Here is a 19,168-nt window from a genome sequence, read left to right as displayed (position 1 = left end):
GAGACAGAGAGAGTTTCACAGAAGCTGCTTGATCCGCCCTGGTGCCACCTGCAGTTCCTCAGTATTTCTCTGTTCCTTGTACGTACTTGGATCAGTTCAGACTCCTGGGTTTATTCATCCCTGCCAGCAGATGGAGACAGAGAGAGTTTCACAGAAGCTGCTTGATGCGCCCTGGTGCCACCTGCAGTTCCTCAGTATTTCTCTGTGGCTGGTGCTTAAACCTGCAGTTTTTTTTTTAGTTTTTTTTCCCTTTTTCTTTTTTGGGTGAGCCTTCCTCCCAGGGTTTTGGATCTTGAGGGGACCCTATCCCTGTTTGGTCGAGGTAGATGAGCTGGAGATCAGTGACCTTTTGGGGCGCTCGATCTTTAGTGATATGTGGGGTGCAAATCTGGTGGTCTAGATCCCCCTCCCTCCCACGAGGCGGCTTTCAGCCTTGGGGTGTCTCTCCCCTCTGCTCCTTTTTTCTTTTTCAGGGCCTCTTCCTCTCCTAGGCTGTTTTTGGCTGAACTGTGCTGGACAGCTCCCTCCAGCCGTAGAGGAGGAGAGCCCTTGCTTTTTCTGTTTTAGTAAAGTAAAAAGAAAAGTTTAGTGAAACAGGAAGGTGTCACTTAAGGAGCAGCTGAGCGGCGAGGCTCTGGAGCTGCCCCATCTGTGCGTTTTTTACCAACGTTTCTTTTTATTTTCTGTCAGCGGGGAGGGTTTGTCTTTTCCTGCCTCTGGGGGGAATGGTTCGCAGCTCAGCGTTCCACGCTTGCAGTGCGGCTCTGGCGCGTCTCAGCCGAGCCAGCCTTTGTTCTGCAAGTATTTCGGGGGGGAGGGACCCCCCTCTCAGTCAGGGTTCTGTCGGACAATGCGACGACAGTGGCTTACATCAATCGACAGGGTGGCACCAAGAGTCTGGGGGTGTGTCTCGCTGGGTGGAGCAGTACTTGGTTCAGATAGCAGTATCTCATATTGCGGGCGTTGAGAATGTCCAGGCCGATTTCCTCAATCGCAAGAGCTTGGATCCAGGCGAATGGGAATTGGATTCAGCGATGCAGCTCATCCGAGAACTGTGGGGTTGTCCCCACGTAGAGTTGATGGTGACCCGGCTCAATGCGAAAGCTCCTTGTTTTTTCAGCCTCAGAAGAGAATACGGGGCCGAGGTAGTCAACGCTCTGGTGGTACCCTGGCCTCAGGGGATTCTGCTCTCTGATTTTCCTCCTTGGCCTCTAGTGGGCAAGGTCTTGTGTCATAGAAAAGCATCCAGGGGATGTAGTGCTAGTAGCCCCGGAGTGGCCGCGTCGACTGTGGTTCGCAGATCTCGTCAACTTAGCAGTGGATGGACTGCTACGCCTAAGTCAGCTTCCTTGTCTTCTCAGTCAGGCTGGATGTTGGGGACCCGGGCTGGATCGTTTGGCGAAAAGTGTCTTGCGAGCGGGACTCTCCAAGTCCCACCCTAAGTAGGAAGCTTTGGTACATCCCAGGAGTCTGGACTGATCCGGGTACGTATAGGGAAAGGAAAATTGGTCCTTACCTGCTAATTTTCGATCCTGTAGTACCACGGATCAGTCCAGAACCCGCCTGATTTTTGAGGTGGAGAGTCCTCCACTCAGCTGAAATCCTTTTGGCATATGCCTTTCGTTTTGGTTAAGTACTGCTAGTTTTTTATTCACAATTTTACCAGTTTTGCCAGTTTGTTTCAAGTTTTGCGCGTCTTTTTTTTTTTCTTTCTTGGGAACATATCAATACTGAGGAACTGCAGGTGGCACCAGTGCTTATCAAGCAGCTTCAGTGAAACTCTCTCTGTCTCCATCTGCTGGCAGGGATGAATAAACCCAGGAGTCTGGACTGATTCATGGTACTGCAGGAATGAAAATTAGCAGGTAAGGACCAATTTTCCTTTAGTCCAATTAGACCCGAACACAAAGCAAACAAATAAACAAAACCACCAACCCATAAACATCCTGATCCATCCACAGAGCAATACACTGGGCAGGAGTGTAATCAAACTACATCTGTTCTAACAGCGGCATTAAAGTGTGGAAACCAATTATGACCAAGAGCCCCGTGAAGGGAGTCCAGAATCTTGTTGAGATACCCCAGTCCTCATCTGGTGCACTAAAATTGCCACCAGTACCATCTCCCCTTTTAATACCACCCTCTGGATATATAAAATCTACCTAGATCTCTGTCCAGGCAGTAAAGTGCCTGATTTTGAGGGAATTGTTGTTTTCTCCATCATGGCCTTCTGAACAGGACACCTGACACTGTCTTCCTTTCCTCTTGTAGGTGCTCCGCTCTGGATTTTCACTCTTCCAAATCTCATAAGAAAGTTTTGAAGAAAATGCTGAAGTTTCTTTCTAAAGGGGAAACCTGCAGAGGTGGGTGCTCATCGACTCCTGAGCTGCTGCAGATGTCCCTGGGGCTCCATCTGGGTGATGTCTGCCTGAGCAGCACTGGAGAGCTTCTCTCATGAGAACGTAAGAATTGCCAGACTGGGTCAGACCAAGAGTTCATCCAGCCCAGGGTCCCGTTTTCTTCAGTGACCAATCAAGGTCACACAGCCGCTGAGAGTTTGTGAATTGGCGGAATAAACAATTTAAATAAATACCTGGCAAGATTCCAGATGGTAAATGGACAACCATGCTGCTATTGTGCAGTGATAAGCAGTGGCTATTCCCTAAGTCTACTTGGTTTAATAACAGTTTATGGACTTCTCCTCCAGGAACTTGTCCAAACCTTTTTTAAACCCAGCTATGCTAACTGCCTTAACGTCCTCTGGCAGTGAATTCAGAGCTTAATTGTGCACTGAGGCAAAAAGAATTTTCTCCGATTTGTTTTGAATGTCCTACTTATTAAATTCATGGGGGTAACCCCCCCCTAGTCCTCCTATTATCTGAAAGAGTAAATAACCGATTCAAATTTATCTGTTTAGACCTCTCATGATCTTAAAGACCTCTACCATATCCCCCCTCAGCCGTCTCTTCTCCAAGCTGAACAGCCCTAACCTCTTCAGCCTTTCCTCATAGGGGAGCTGTTCCATCCCCTTTATCATTTTGGTTGCGCCTCTCTGTACCTTTTCCAACGCAATTATAAACGGCGACCAGAACTGTCTCAGGCATAGCTTTGAAGCATTTTGATCTACATTTTCTCACCATGTCCCCGTTCGGTGAATAGAAAGATGTCTAAGTCTGGTTATTCTGATAGCTCTAGCGTGGCCTAGATGCTCATGGTTTGCAGATCTAACGAATGGGCTGAGGATGTCATTATTGTAGGCTATAAAGGCATCACTCGTATGGCCTGGCCTGCCTGGCCTAGAGAAAAGTAAATAATCAGGTAAGAAGTAATTTCGCCCAGTATTAAAGGTATTTTTGTTTGTAGGGCTGGAGGTGTTAGGATTTCCTTTGGAGTTCTGTATAGTTAGGAGTGAATGACCTCACTCCCATAAAAGAGGATTAACTCCTGCAGGGTGCTGCACTGATTCTGACCTCTCTCTTTACTCATCATGCAGGTGAGCCAATGGAGTCTCATGCTGAGGCTCTCGTTGCCCCAGCCTTTGCATCAGTCAGTGAGGCAGAGCTGAGACTGCTGGATGCTGGAGAAGAGGAAGCTTGTGCCTTGAGCAGTCAGGAGCCGTGTATGGGGGTGAGCACAGAGCAGGAGATGCCACAGTGCCCAGAAACTGCTGCTGCTGCTGCTCCATCGCAGGCTGAATGTGCACCGAGAGCAGGTGAGTGAGAACTGTGCCAGGGTGAAAGGCAGTAGCTGTGTACTGCACTCAGCAGAACTGTACATCCGCTGCCAGGGTACAGGGTGGGTGGAGTGTGTGCTCCTGGGGACCAGTGGGACGGTAAAGGAGATTTGTGCCTCGCTGCTGTATGTCTGGTAATCCCTCAGATATTCAAAGGACTAATGAAATTGGAGGAATATTTGGCACAGTGCTGGAACCTCAGGAAGGCTCAGGAAAAATCTCCCAATTTTCCTCTGCATAGCAATAAGCTTTATTGTATACCGCCTAGAGTTTTAGATAGTGTGGTCTATAAATGTTTTATAAATAAATGAGTAATATGAGGGACGTACAGTGCCTTGTAAAAGTCTTCACACCCTTGTGCATTTTTCATATTCTGTCTAAAACATACAAATCAAAATGCATTAAAGAAGGAGTTCCCTGTACATACCTAGAACAGTCCAAACTCCTGGGTTTTGCCTTCCTGCCAGCAGATGGAGACAGAGAAAATTTCACGGACACTGTACATAATCCAGGGTGCCACCTGCAGGCCCTCAGTATTTCTCTGTCTCCAGCAGATGGTAGTGGTGTAAAACCTGTAGTCTGGAGTGTATATATAAAAGAGAAGAGAGCTCTCCAGTTCCTCCCAGGGGGTTGTTAGGTCCTGGTGGGGCCATCCGCCCCTGGTTTGAGGTGGACGAGCAGGGGGTGGTGACCCTTGATGACAGCTTGCTCCGAGATTCCGTGGGGCTGTATATCTGGTGGTCCAGATCCCTCATCTCCCATGGGGCAGTGTTGGTTCCACTGGCAGTTCTGCCTTTTGGGTCCCGTCTGAGGAGGGAAGAATTGAATTTCTGTTCCTGTACCGGGACAAGTTACAGATGTGGATGCGGTTTAAAAAAAAAAAGCAAGTGTGACCGGGAGGCAGTGGAATCGTTGTGCAGGTCACTCAGGACCTCAATCGCTGCTTCACCCGTCACCCAGGGTTTTCTGAGGGTCAGGTAAATGGGGTGGCGATAGCGATGCACTGCTCGCTCCGCATGGCAGTGACATAAGGCAGGCAGTGCCCTTCGTGTGCAGACTTGCGGTCATGCCTAAAGTCAGATGACTTCTATTCTTTGTGCATCCCTGGTGGGGAAGGCACTTTGGGGGAGCCCAGCGCCAGACCGACAGCTAAACAAGCTTTGCGGGTGGCAGGATCGAGCGCTGAGGCTCTTCCCATCAGTGCGGGAGTGGTGGCCATTTTCGATTCCCTAGCAGTGTCGGCAGCGTTGGTGGAAGAGGCAGGGGAATCCCTCCTCAACCAACGCCTTCGGTTCCCTGTACGTACCCGGATCAGTCCAGACTGCTGGGTTATGCCTCCCCTCCAGCAGATGGAGTCAGAGAAAAGCTGAAAAGCACCCCCCAGATATCCCGGTGTGCCTCCTGCGATCCCTCAGTATTTCTCTGACTCCAGCAGATTGAGAGGCATAACCTGCGGTCCTGGTCTGGTTAGGTTTGTGGTCTGCGAATTTCCAGTTTTCACCAATTTAATTTTGTTTACTGGCTAGATCAACTGGTTTCTCCCTTATTGGGGGATTCTTTAAAAAAAAAGTATGTTTAATGTGTTTGTGTGGTGTTCGCAGCGCAGCGAGGGCATTGCCCCCTGACTTTCCCCGGAGCTAGTGTGTCCCAGTAGGCTGGGGGAGAGCTTACCGGTGGGCCGGTCACCCTCCCCCCACTATTCCAGGGTTTTGTGCTCTGAAGGGGGCTTGCATTTGGTTTTTCTCTCTTGTCACAAAAAAAAATAAAAAAGGGCACTTAAGCCCTGTTGGGGACAGGCAGTGCGCTTGGAGTTACAGCCCCGGCCTGCCGCGTTTACTACTGAGTCACAAAAAAATAAAAAGGGCACTTAAGCCCTGTTGGGGACAGGCAGTGCGCTTGGAGTTACAGCCCCGGCCTGCCGCGTTTACTACTGAGTCACAAAAAAATAAAAAGGGCACTTAAGCCCTGTTGGGGACAGGCAGTGCGCTTGGAGTTACAGCCCCGGCCTGCCGCGTTTACTACTGAGTCACAAAAAAATAAAAAGGGCACTTAAGCCCTGTTGGGGACAGGCAGTGCGCTTGGAGTTACAGCCCCGGCCTGCCGCGTTTACTACTGAGTCACAAAAAAATAAAAAGGGCACTTAAGCCCTGTTGGGGACAGGCAGTGCGCTTGGAGTTACAGCCCCGGCCTGCCGCGTTACTACTGAGTCACAAAAAAATAAAAAGGGCACTTAAGCCCTGTTGGGGACAGGCAGTGCGCTTGGAGTTACAGCCCCGGCCTGCCGCGTTTACTACTGAGTCACAAAAAAATAAAAAGGGCACTTAAGCCCTGTTGGGGACAGGCAGTGCGCTTGGAGTTACAGCCCCTGCCTGCCGCGTTTACTACTGAGTCACAAAAAAATAAAAAGGGCACTTAAGCCCTGTTGGGGACAGGCAGTGCGCTTGGAGTTACAGCCCCGGCCTGCCGCCTTTACTACTGAGGACTCCGGAGGGGGAGGCTGGCTCACCCGGCGCGTGCTTGCTGACAGGGTACTTGCCTGCTTATTTTGGCGCGCTTTTCCTGCTGGATGCCGCGATCTTCGGCCTGCACGGCCTGTGGGGGGGCGGGGGCGCGACTCCCCCGAGAGGGTCTCTGCTCCCGATGTCTTCCCAGGGGCGAGGGACCCTCTCGGGGGCCGAGCGCTGCCTGCAGCGGAACCTCTCTCCCCTTCTCAGCGCGGCAAAAGCGAGTTCAGGGTTCCCGAGCTTCGGCCCCGCCTCCCCTAGACAGGGGGGGCGGCGGCCATCTTGGCCACGCGGCAGACAAGAGGAATCGGCGTCGGAGGAGGAAGTCTCCCCTCCTCCTTCACCGCCTGCCTTAACTCCACAGAGCACACCCGATTCGGAGGCGCATCGACCCGCGGGGGACAGTTTAAAAAGGTGGGTGGTTCCTTTTTCTTCGCGGTTTGTGCTGTTAATGCACAAAGCGTTTTTAGAGGCAGAAGCTGGTTTGGAGGTGGAAGGTCCCCCTCCACCAAAGATCCCCAAGGCAGGTTGAGATATGGGGAAAGCTGGGGCTCACTGCCCTCGTCCGCAGGGGGGTTCCGGAGGCGCCGGACCTCGCTCCGGACTCCCCGGGGGCGCCCGGGTTGGATGGCAGGTGGCTGTGGATGGAGATGACCCCCAGGTGCTCAGATTGTTTGGTAAGGACGAGTTAAGCTTTTTAATCCTTCCTGTCTTGAAGGAATTGGAAATCGCGGCCCCAGAATGAGCCAGTTGTCCAGACACGGATGCACCAACACAACCACCACCACCACCTTGAAGGTACATGGAGCCGTCGCCAGCTGAAGGAAAGGGATTGAAACTGAAAATGCTCCCCTAGGACCATGAACCTCAGGAATCTCTGGTGCTCCGGCCTGATGGCTATGAGCAGATACACCTCTGTCAAGTCAAGAGATGCCAAGAACTCTCCCTTGCGTACCACAGCTGTAACGGACCTCAGAGTCTCCATGTGGAAATGGGATACCTTGAGAGTCGCATTTACCTTCTTTAAATCCAAAATCGGCTGAAACGTCCATTTTTTTTTTTTTTTTTGGAACCACGAAATAGATAGAATATAGGAAAATTGGTTCACCCCTTTTTTAAAACTTGCCTTTGGGGCATTCTACTAAAGGCCAATTAACTCTTTAATTAGATACAGAGGGGAAAGAAACAGGATGCTTAACTTAAATTGACCTTTGGTCTTGCCTAGCGCATTCAGGGACTGAGCCAACAAACTCAGCAAGACATCTCTGTGAAAAAAAGAGAACCTCTGAGCAGAGTCCAATGCAGCTCTCAATCAGATGAGATTTCTCCCTCTTCTAGAGGTGAGAAGAAAAAATTCCATCAGAATCTTTCGGTGTCTCATGATCCACATCCCCCTGAATATTATCATGGACAGCTTCCCTGAGGCGTTTGCCCACCATGACTGACAAAATGATCCTTACATAGTAGGTTGCTTCACCTTCGCTGGGTGCCCCTGCAGAAAGGTCTGCAGACCCTGGAAACATTCCACCGAGGAGGAGGAGGAGGATGGATCTATACCAGAGCCCATAGGCCCAACCTTGCTCTCTCCAACCCTCTCTCTCAGGGAAACTTCTGCCGTTGGGAACAAGGGAGGAGAACTGACCATTGCCTCACCTCCCCCACACCACTTCCCTCCAGAGAAACCGCAGGCCAAGGGGATGTCCCAACATGGACAAAAGCTATAGTAGCCAAAATCACTTTGAGCATCTAAACAGCGATGACACAGACAGAGAGAAAGCGAGGACTGAATTGCTCCCAGATGGCAAGCCTCACAGATAGCAAGACTCTCAGACCTGTTCGTCCCCGGCACCTAAGCTCTCCTGAACTTCAGCTCTACGCGGCCTCCTGCGCACACACCGCTGCCACCCGGGCATACGCACGCATATGCGCTGGAGACTAAGTCGTGGTCCTATGTGCATAAGTACCCTCACAAAGACGTAGTCAAATCTAGGTCATGGTCTTAGGTGCACAATTAACTGCACAAATATGCACTGAAGTCTGGGTCGCGGACGTCCACGCACAGGTCTCTGCGCATGCAACTGCCATGCAGTGAGACACGCGTGCCTACGTGCGCAGGAAAAGAAGCACCGCCATGGCCTACCACATGGCTAAGCAAAGCCTGCCTGCACCTTCAGCGCGTTTAGGCCTGGATCTGTTCAACATAAGAAATTGTCATACTGGGTCAGACCAAGGGTCCATCAAGCCCAGCATCCTGTTTCCAACAGTGGCCAATCCAGGCCACAAGAACCTGGCAAGTACCCAAACACTAAGTCTATTCCATGTAACCATTGCTAATGGCAGTGGCTATTCTCTAAGTGAACTTAATAGCAGGTAATGGACTTCTCCTCCAAGAACTTATCCAAACCTTTTTTAAACACAGCTATACTAACTGCACTAACCACATCCTCTGGCAACAAATTCCAGAGTTTAATTGTGCGTTGAGTGAAAAAGAACTTTCTCCAATTAGTTTTAAATGTGCCCCATGCTAACTTCATGAAGTGCCCCCTAGTCTTTATATTATAAGAAAGAGTAAATAACCGATTCACATCTACCCGTTCTAGACCTCTCATGATTTTAAACACCTCTATCATATCCCCCCTCAGCCGTCTCTTCTCCAAGCTGAAAAGTCCTAACCTCTTTAGTCTTTCCTCATAGGGGAGCTGTTCCATTCCCCTTATCATTTTGATTGCCCTTCTCTGTACCTTCTCCATCGCAATTATATCTTTTTGAGATGCGGCGACCAGAATTGTACACAGTATTCAAGGTGCGGTCTCACCATGGAGCGATACAGAGGCATTATGACATTTTCCGTTTTATTCTCATTTCCTTTCCTAATAATCCCCAGCATTTTATTTGCTTTCTTGGCTGCTGCTGCACACTGAGCAGAAGATTTCAAAGTATTTTCAACGATGATACCCAGATCTTTTTCCTGAGTGGTGACTCCCAATGTGGACCCTTGCATTGTGTCGCTATAATTTGGGTTGCTCTTCCCTAAGTGCATCACTTTGCACTTGTCTCTGTTAAACTTTGGGAACCTTTAACACCATCAGCTCTCCCCCTTAACACCCTGCTCACTGGGCCGGCCAAGTGGCTACCCTGCTCCATTCCCATGTCTGGTCTTCCACTCCCTGGATGAGCTGGGGCTGCCGCCGAGGCAGTGGTGACATCTGCTGGCTGGTTTCAGGGCCTGCAATCGCTGGGTTGTGGGAGAAGCCCCGGTGCATGGTCCCTGGCCCATTGACCGGATGAGGTATGCTGATGGGGATATAAAATACAGGGCAGCCCTGCTCCCATTAGAGCAGGCTGAAATAAAAGAAATGAGAGCAGTTTATTTTTCAGAGAGAGTTGCCCAGGCCCCTCCCTCAGGCTGAGAATGCTGTTTAACAGGGGCAGTTTGGGGGTTTGTGTACTTTACTGTGCATGTATGGCACCTGTTGGACTTTCTACCGGCCCTGAATTTTCCACCCTGCTGGGGGTTTCCATTTGATGCTGATTTTCCAGGACATGAAAGCCATCTGGGTGCTTTAAAAATTGCCTGCAGGGACTTAACTCCCAGTAAAGTTGTTGCTAATTTGCATCCTTGGAAGGCCTCCTCTATAGCTGGACTATCCACACCAGACCGTTTCCTGGCTAGAAAGGCTTCTGACCTTTAGCCTTGCTATTGCCGCTGGGAAGTCTCTGAGGCCGAGATACTGCAGCATCTTTTGTTGGTCCAAGAAGAGGTAACAGAGCATCCAAAAATCCCCGTATCTGGAGGAGGTGAGATTTTGGACATAGAGATGAGGAAAAAGCATCCCATAGAAGCATAAGAACCTCCATACTGGGTCCAAGCAAGGGTGGAAGCAGCCCAGCCGAGGGGACTCGGGACTCAGGGAGGTGGCGTAATGCAGCCTGCACTGCTTTCAGGCAGACAGATGGGGAGCACGTGGACAAGAGAAGGGGAGCAGCAGATTAGCGCACTAACGAGAGAACGAGCAAAGCACTCGGGTGGCCGACACCTTTCTACGTCCCAGGAACGGTTTAATGGTGCGGGGCAGCCCATGCGTGTAATGCCTGGCTCGTCCTCTGCACGTGGTAGCCCCAGAATTATGAATCTTTCATTTCCACCTCGCTGCTCGCCAGCTTTCTTTTAGGAAAGCCTAGCTATTGGCGTTATCTCCCCGAGCGGTAGACTTCAACGGCTGCCGGGTTTGACTTTCTGAAAATGTCACGGAGAGGGGGGGAGAGCACAGTGACGGAGATGAGTAAAGAAGCAAATGTAACTAGAGAAGCAGAGAGATAACATTATCACGGTCGGAAAGCGAGCATGAAACCAGCCGGGCTCTTGGTGTATATCTTTGTATAGTTTTAGTTATAAGTATGTAGGCTACACTGTAAATCACCTCCAGCCTTGGCAGGCGATGAATAAGATTGTGCTAAGCATGGGGCTCCCTGTGCCCTACAAAGCTGCCTGACTTCTCACCTGCTGTTACAGTACCCAGCCCGCAGGGGTCAGCCTCGTGCCTGCTTGAGAGATGGACCATGATTTAGTCTGTCAGAAGTAATTAAACATTAGCCTGCCTGTTTACGTTGTCAGCGGAAGGGCTCAGCTCGCAGTAATCCTCTTCGTCTCTGAGGTCTTGCACCCGAGTGCCGTCAGCCAGTGCCAGAGGTTACCTTCAGTTTAAAGAAGCCCAGACTGACAGATGTGAGCTCTCGCCTTGGAAGGGAAACACAGAGATTTTCCATGATAGCACGGTTCAAAGAAGAATTAGGAAAGGGAGGAAGTGGGTATTGAAGAGCGCGGTCGTTGCCCTGTGCAGAGCGGCTTGGTGTCTCTGCACAGCCTCACAAGTTAGGCATGGGGAGGGGGGGCCTGCGTCCCTGCTGTTTATTTCTGGGGTCACATGAGCCGAGGTGGAGAGAGGAAGCAGAAAATCACAGGATGAAGAGGATTTGTAAAAAGACAAACTATTCCGAGACCACGTCACATCTGCAGAGCTTTAGGATTGGGCTCGGGGGTTATGAAGAGGAAAGAAAAGCAAATTGCTCCGGTCTTAAATTTATCCCCTGGACAAGACCACGATGGTCATTGACTGGGTCAGCTGGAACCCAGGGATTGAGGAGATCTGGGGCTGCTTGTGTGTGTGTGTGTTGGTGCCGGGACATGTGCTGTCCAGTTTATACTACGTCAGCATCGTATGAGCCATCACAACTGGAGAGAGAGGATAGAGAACTGTAGAAATGTCAAATGTATTCCCAAAGTAGCCGAAGCAGCCCATGACAAATGGCCTGCGGTGGCCTCTGCACGGGAGGCGCAGGTGCAGACCTTGTTCATCTGCAGCAGCGTTATCCAAAAGTAGCAGAAGCAGCCCATGACAAATGGCCTGTGATGGCCTCTGCACTGCGCCTCCCGTGCAGACCTTGTTCATCTGCAGCAGCGTTATCCAAAAGTAGCAGAAGCAGCCCATGACAAATGGCCTGCGATGGCCTCTGCACTGCGCCTCCAGTGCAGACCTTGTTCATCTGCAGCAGCGTTATCCAAAAGTAGCAGAAGCAGCCCATGACAAATGGCCTGTGATGGCCTCTGCACTGCGCCTCCCGTGCAGACCTTGTTCATCTGCAGCAGCGTTATCCAAAAGTAGCCGAAGCAGCCCATGACAAATGGCCTGCGGTGGCCTCTGCACCTGCGCCTCCCGTGCAGACCTTGTTCATCTGCAGCAGCGTTATCCAAAAGTAGCAGAAGCAGCCCATGACAAATGGCCTGCGATGGCCTCTGCACCTGCGCCTCCCGTGCAGACCTTGTTCATCTGCAGCAGCGTTATCCAAAAGTAGCCGAAGCAGCCCATGACAAATGGCCTGCGATGGCCTCTGCACCTGCGCCTCCCGTGCAGACCTTGTTCATCTGCAGCAGCGTTATCCAAAAGTAGCAGAAGCAGCCCATGACAAATGGCCTGCGATGGCCTCTGCACTGCGCCTCCCGTGCAGACCTTGTTCATCTGCAGCAGCGTTATCCAAAAGTAGCAGAAGCAGCCCATGACAAATGGCCTGTGATGGCCTCTGCACTGCGCCTCCCGTGCAGACCTTGTTCATCTGCAGCAGCGTTATCCAAAAGTAGCAGAAGCAGCCCATGACAAATGGCCTGCGGTGGCCTCTGCACCTGCGCCTCCCGTGCAGACCTTGTTCATCTGCAGCAGCGTTATCCAAAAGTAGCCGAAGCAGCCCATGACAAATGGCCTGCGGTGGCCTCTGCACCTGCGCCTCCCGTGCAGACCTTGTTCATCTGCAGCAGCGTTATCCAAAAGTAGCAGAAGCAGCCCATGACAAATGGCCTGCGATGGCCTCTGCACCTGCGCCTCCCGTGCAGACCTTGTTCATCTGCAGCAGCGTTATCCATAAGTAGCCGAAGCAGCCCATGACAAATGGCCTGCGATGGCCTCTGCACCTGCGCCTCCCGTGCAGACCTTGTTCATCTGCAGCAGCGTTATCCAAAAGTAGCAGAAGCAGCCCATGACAAATGGCCTGCGATGGCCTCTGCACCTGCGCCTCCCGTGCAGACCTTGTTCATCTGCAGCAGCGTTATCCAAAAGTAGCAGAAGCAGCCCATGACAAATGGCCTGCGGTGGCCTCTGCACCTGCGCCTCCCGTGCAGACCTTGTTCATCTGCAGCAGCGTTATCCAAAAGTAGCAGAAGCAGCCCATGACAAATGGCCTGCGATGGCCTCTGCACTGCGCCTCCCGTGCAGACCTTGTTCATCTGCAGCAGCGTTATCCAAAAGTAGCAGAAGCAGCCCATGACAAATGGCCTGCGGTGGCCTCTGCACTGCGCCTCCCGTGCAGACCTTGTTCATCTGCAGCAGCGTTATCCAAAAGTAGCAGAAGCAGCCCATGACAAATGGCCTGCGATGGCCTCTGCACTGCGCCTCCCGTGCAGACCTTGTTCATCTGCAGCAGCGTTATCCAAAAGTAGCAGAAGCAGCCCATGACAAATGGCCTGCGATGGCCTCTGCACCTGCGCCTCCCGTGCAGACCTTGTTCATCTGCAGCAGCGTTATCCAAAAGTAGCAGAAGCAGCCCATGACAAATGGCCTGTGATGGCCTCTGCACTGCGCCTCCCGTGCAGACCTTGTTCATCTGCAGCAGCGTTATCCAAAAGTAGCCGAAGCAGCCCATGACAAATGGCCTGCGGTGGCCTCTGCACCTGCGCCTCCCGTGCAGACCTTGTTCATCTGCAGCAGCGTTATCCAAAAGTAGCAGAAGCAGCCCATGACAAATGGCCTGCGATGGCCTCTGCACCTGCGCCTCCCGTGCAGACCTTGTTCATCTGCAGCAGCGTTATCCAAAAGTAGCCGAAGCAGCCCATGACAAATGGCCTGCGATGGCCTCTGCACCTGCGCCTCCCGTGCAGACCTTGTTCATCTGCAGCAGCGTTATCCAAAAGTAGCAGAAGCAGCCCATGACAAATGGCCTGCGGTGGCCTCTGCACCTGCGCCTCCCGTGCAGACCTTGTTCATCTGCAGCAGCGTTATCCAAAAGTAGCAGAAGCAGCCCATGACAAATGGCCTGCGGTGGCCTCTGCACCTGCGCCTCCCGTGCAGACCTTGTTCATCTGCAGCAGCGTTATCCAAAAGTAGCAGAAGCAGCCCATGACAAATGGCCTGCGATGGCCTCTGCACCTGCGCCTCCCGTGCAGACCTTGTTCATCTGCAGCAGCGTTATCCAAAAGTAGCCGAAGCAGCCCATGACAAATGGCCTGCGATGGCCTCTGCACTGCGCCTCCCGTGCAGACCTTGTTCATCTGCAGCAGCGTTATCCAAAAGTAGCAGAAGCAGCCCATGACAAATGGCCTGCGGTGGCCTCTGCACCTGCGCCTCCCGTGCAGACCTTGTTCATCTGCAGCAGCGTTATCCAAAAGTAGCCGAAGCAGCCCATGACAAATGGCCTGCGGTGGCCTCTGCACCTGCGCCTCCCGTGCAGACCTTGTTCATCTGCAGCAGCGTTATCCAAAAGTAGCAGAAGCAGCCCATGACAAATGGCCTGCGATGGCCTCTGCACCTGCGCCTCCCGTGCAGACCTTGTTCATCTGCAGCAGCGTTATCCAAAAGTAGCCGAAGCAGCCCATGACAAATGGCCTGCGATGGCCTCTGCACCTGCGCCTCCCGTGCAGACCTTGTTCATCTGCAGCAGCGTTATCCAAAAGTAGCCGAAGCAGCCCATGACAAATGGCCTGCGATGGCCTCTGCACCTGCGCCTCCCGTGCAGACCTTGTTCATCTGCAGCAGCGTTATCCAAAAGTAGCAGAAGCAGCCCATGACAAATGGCCTGCGGTGGCCTCTGCACCTGCGCCTCCCGTGCAGACCTTGTTCATCTGCAGCAGCGTTATCCAAAAGTAGCAGAAGCAGCCCATGACAAATGGCCTGCGGTGGCCTCTGCACCTGCGCCTCCCGTGCAGACCTTGTTCATCTGCAGCAGCGTTATCCAAAAGTAGCAGAAGCAGCCCATGACAAATGGCCTGCGGTGGCCTCTGCACCTGCGCCTCCCGTGCAGACCTTGTTCATCTGCAGCAGCGTTATCCAAAAGTAGCCGAAGCAGCCCATGACAAATGGCCTGTGATGGCCTCTGCACTGCGCCTCCCGTGCAGACCTTGTTCATCTGCAGCAGCGTTATCCAAAAGTAGCAGAAGCAGCCCATGACAAATGGCCTGCGGTGGCCTCTGCACCTGCGCCTCCCGTGCAGACCTTGTTCATCTGCAGCAGCGTTATCCAAAAGTAGCCGAAGCAGCCCATGACAAATGGCCTGCGGTGGCCTCTGCACTGCGCCTCCCGTGCAGACCTTGTTCATCTGCAGCAGCGTTATCCAAAAGTAGCAGAAGCAGCCCATGACAAATGGCCTGTGATGGCCTCTGCACTGCGCCTCCCGTGCAGACCTTGTTCATCTGCAGCAGCGTTATCCAAAAGTAGCCGAAGCAGCCCATGACAAATGGCCTGCGGTGGCCTCTGCACCTGCGCCTCCCGTGCAGACCTTGTTCATCTGCAGCAGCGTTATCCAAAAGTAGCAGAAGCAGCCCATGACAAATGGCCTGTGATGGCCTCTGCACCTGCGCCTCCCGTGCAGACCTTGTTCATCTGCAGCAGCGTTATCCAAAAGTAGCAGAAGCAGCCCATGACAAATGGCCTGCGGTGGCCTCTGCACCTGCGCCTCCCGTGCAGACCTTGTTCATCTGCAGCAGCGTTATCCAAAAGTAGCCGAAGCAGCCCATGACAAATGGCCTGCGATGGCCTCTGCACCTGCGCCTCCCGTGCAGACCTTGTTCATCTGCAGCAGCGTTATCCAAAAGTAGCAGAAGCAGCCCATGACAAATGGCCTGCGATGGCCTCTGCACCTGCGCCTCCCGTGCAGACCTTGTTCATCTGCAGCAGCGTTATCCAAAAGTAGCAGAAGCAGCCCATGACAAATGGCCTGCGATGGCCTCTGCACTGCGCCTCCCGTGCAGACCTTGTTCATCTGCAGCAGCGTTATCCAAAAGTAGCCAAAGCAGCCCATGACAAATGGCCTGCGGTGGCCTCTGCACCTGCGCCTCCCGTGCAGACCTTGTTCATCTGCAGCAGCGTTATCCAAAAGTAGCCGAAGCAGCCCATGACAAATGGCCTGTGATGGCCTCTGCACTGCGCCTCCCGTGCAGACCTTGTTCATCTGCAGCAGCGTTATCCAGGTGCTGCGTTGGAAGATTTGCTCAATGGGACTGGCCCTATGAGGCAGGCCCACCCCTCAGTTTCTAGAGCCGTGAACTGCATGGGGAACCGAACCCTCCTGACTGTCATATTGGTTCTGATATTCGTTGTACCCTCCTCTTGCTCCTTTAGGTTTCCAGCTCAGTTGGCTTCTATTGCATTATGAGCTCTTACTCGAGGTTTCTTCCCTTACCCCAAACCATTTCAGTGACCGCCCTTGGAAAGGTGCATTCACAGCTCGGTTCAGTGTTCTGCTTGGATTGATGGTTATGGCGAGACGGGGTTTTGTGTTTACTGTAATGTCTTGCTTTGCATCAGGCCTTGTGTTTTCTCCTAGAAAGAGCTCATTTTCTCGGAGCTGGCCTGCTGGTAGTGTGTGACGTTTGCACAATAGTTCACAGGCCTGGGATCCTGGCAGGACTTGGAGTGAGGCTTGCACAGCATACATAACCCAGCATCCTTGGGGGAAACTGTAAGAATGAAACATCCTGCCGTGCTATTGGCCAGAAAGCTATTACTAGTCAGAAGGCCATTGGTCAGAGAGCTGAAGCTAGCACTGTGTACCCTGACTGGCCAGCTCGGAAGGTTCAGGAACGCTCTAGTCTGGGCTCTGCCGAGCACTTTTTCCTGATCTCCCTAGGCAATAAAAAGGAGTGAAAAGTGTTCAGTTAACTTTTGCTGTTCCTATTGGCAGATTAAACCTTTATCTTCTCTTTCTTTTTGTTAAATTCATAAGTTTGTTAGCTCTGCCTGTCTTGCGCTGATTGATCCCGGTGCTTTTTGTATTTGGCCTAGGAGTGTTCCTAGAAACCACCAAGGGATGGCTGGCAGGTGGGATACTCACCCAGAGGCAAGCAGGACCCAGTGGGCGGGTGGGAGGTTGCCAGTGTAGGACCATGTGAGTAGGGGCCAGTGGGCCTGCGAGTGGCCAAAGGGTTAACCCTGGGTGGGTGTTAGGGATGGTGCTGAGGTATTATGTGACATTGGTTCTTTATTTAAAACATTTATATGCTGCAACAATCCATTGTGTTGGCGGATTACAATAAAAGCATATATAGCCACCCCAAAACAGTCCCGTAACAAAAAACAGTGAGCCTGCTACCGTGGCTAGATGAGTGAGTTAAACCACCATCCTAATACAAAATTGGTTTATACTCTTTGTAGGAGGGTGGTGGTTAAGGCAGTTAGCATAGCTGGGTTTAAAAAAAGGTTTGGCTAAGTTCCTAGAAGAGAAAAAAATAGGACTAGGGGGCACTCCATGAAGTTAGCAAGTAGCACATTTAAGACTAATCGGAGAAAATTCTTTTTCATTCAACGCACAATTAAACTCTGGAATTTGTTGCCAGAGGATGTGGTTAGTGCAGTTAGTGTAGCTGGGTTAAAAAAAAGGTTTGGATAAGTTCTTGGAGGAGAAGTCCATTAACGGCTATTAATCAAATTTACTTAGGGAATAGCCACTGCTATTAATTGCATCAGTAGCATGGGATCTTCTTAGTGCTTGGGTAATTGCCAGGTTCTTGTGGCCTGGATTGGCCACTGTTGGAAACAGGATGCTGGGCTTGATGGACCCTTGGTCTGACCCAGCATGGCAATTTCTTATGTTCTTATGTCATAAATTGTTGCTAACCAAGTACGCTTGAGGAACAGCCACTGCTTATCACTGCATGTTACTTGCATGGGCTGTATTTAATATTTGGGATCCTGCCAGGTACTTGAGACCTGGATTGGCCACTGTTGGAAACAGGATGCTGGGCTTGATGGACCCTTGATCTGACCCAGTATGGCAAGTCTTATATTTACTTAAATCTCAAATGGTTCCATAAAAAGAGAGATCTTTAAAGAGCACTGCTTCTCCTTCTTTAAAAATCAATGTAAGTCTTCAGGCAGTGGTTTCCATAGTAAGGGTGCAGGGACTGGGCTTATTTAGGATGCATCAGGAGGCAGTGTCCCCGAGATGTTAAGCTCCTCTAGCTTTGAGTGTGCTAATACATGGAGGGCATTTCATTGCTTTTAGGGCCTTGTGAAACACAGTCGGGATCTTGCATTTTATTTTCCATCTTATTGGCAGCCAATGAAGATGAAACAAAGCAGGTGTAAGGTATTTGCTGCGAGTAGCTCCAGTTAGGACTCTAGCAGCTGGATTTTGAATTATTTGTAAGGCTGTAAGCAATGACTCAGGCAGACCTAGATAAACTGAGATGCAACTGGGTCAGTAGAAGTGCAAAAATCATCAGCGGTTAGATAAGCTTGCGAAGCATCCTTGGCTTGAAAAAAAGAGTCCTTCACGACAGATTTAATGCTGGGGACTGCAAACCTGCTCAGAAATTGATAAGTCGCAGGTGTTTCAGCTTAAGGAAAGCGACTCAAAATAATTTCCGTTTTACTGATGCTGAACACACGTCTGTTCCTTTTCAACCAGTGCTTCATTGTGCTGAGGTAAGTTGTTAAAGTCTCCAAAACTTGGAACACTGTCGATGATACAGGGAAAAAGAAGTGAATCTCATCTGCATGGATGTTCTAATGCAAACCAAGACCTGCTGACAACTTACAAATGGGGCTGATGTGTAGATATTGAGGAGGCTGCATGGACTTGCTTTAAAGATGTGCTCTTATGCCTCTCCCATGTGTCTTCTTTCCCTGCCAGGCATAGGTGCTGACCCAAGCAAGCCACCGTGCCGAAAAGCCAAGGAGCTGCGGAAGGAGCGCAGGCTGCAGAAGCTGCTCCAGAGGCAGCAGGAGGAGCCTGTCCCCGAGCCCCAGGCTGTGCTCCTGAAAGCCAAGGGAAACCAGCAGAAGTCCATTGAAGATTTCATACTTGAGGCCTTACCAGACACTGTGGCGCATCACCTAGAGGTACAGAAGCTGCTTCACCTCCTGTGCACGGATTGATGTTTGAAATGGAGCAGGGCAATTGAAAGATTCCTGTGGTTAGATTCAGCAGCAGCTCAGGGGATGGGTGTGGTTGAAAGATGTATGTGCCATGCATGTCACAGGATCATCAGACGCAGCGGGCGAGAGCGTTGTTTTGGAGTAGTTTTACCCGCTTGTGACGCACCTTTCAGAGCTCTCCTCCCCTTTATCGGATCCATGCAGGATGAACTTTGTGTAGCGCTGCCCAAGTAACAGCTTGCATTGCAGTGGGGGTGGCATAGCTGGAGACAGCTACTCCAAAATGCACTTAA

General features: G+C 51.4%; 1 protein-coding gene across 4 annotated transcripts in view; it reads left to right on the top strand.

The window, feature by feature from the left end:
* The window catches only part of ATE1 (arginyltransferase 1), a 214,034-nt gene that overhangs the window by 53,007 nt on the left and 141,859 nt on the right, over positions 1-19,168 (top strand). For all 4 annotated transcript variants that reach the window (XM_029610557.1, XM_029610555.1, XM_029610556.1 and 1 more), the window contains exons 4-6: positions 2,272-2,363; positions 3,494-3,712; positions 18,631-18,839. In XM_029610557.1, the coding sequence (XP_029466417.1) occupies positions 2,272-2,363; positions 3,494-3,712; positions 18,631-18,839 (520 nt within the window). The remainder of the gene's footprint in view (positions 1-2,271; positions 2,364-3,493; positions 3,713-18,630; positions 18,840-19,168) is intronic.

Source organism: Rhinatrema bivittatum, chromosome 7 (genome assembly GCF_901001135.1).
Source record: "Rhinatrema bivittatum chromosome 7, aRhiBiv1.1, whole genome shotgun sequence".
In the NCBI taxonomy this organism is placed as follows: domain Eukaryota; kingdom Metazoa; phylum Chordata; class Amphibia; order Gymnophiona; family Rhinatrematidae; genus Rhinatrema; species Rhinatrema bivittatum.
This window is presented reverse-complemented; position numbering and strand designations above follow the sequence as displayed.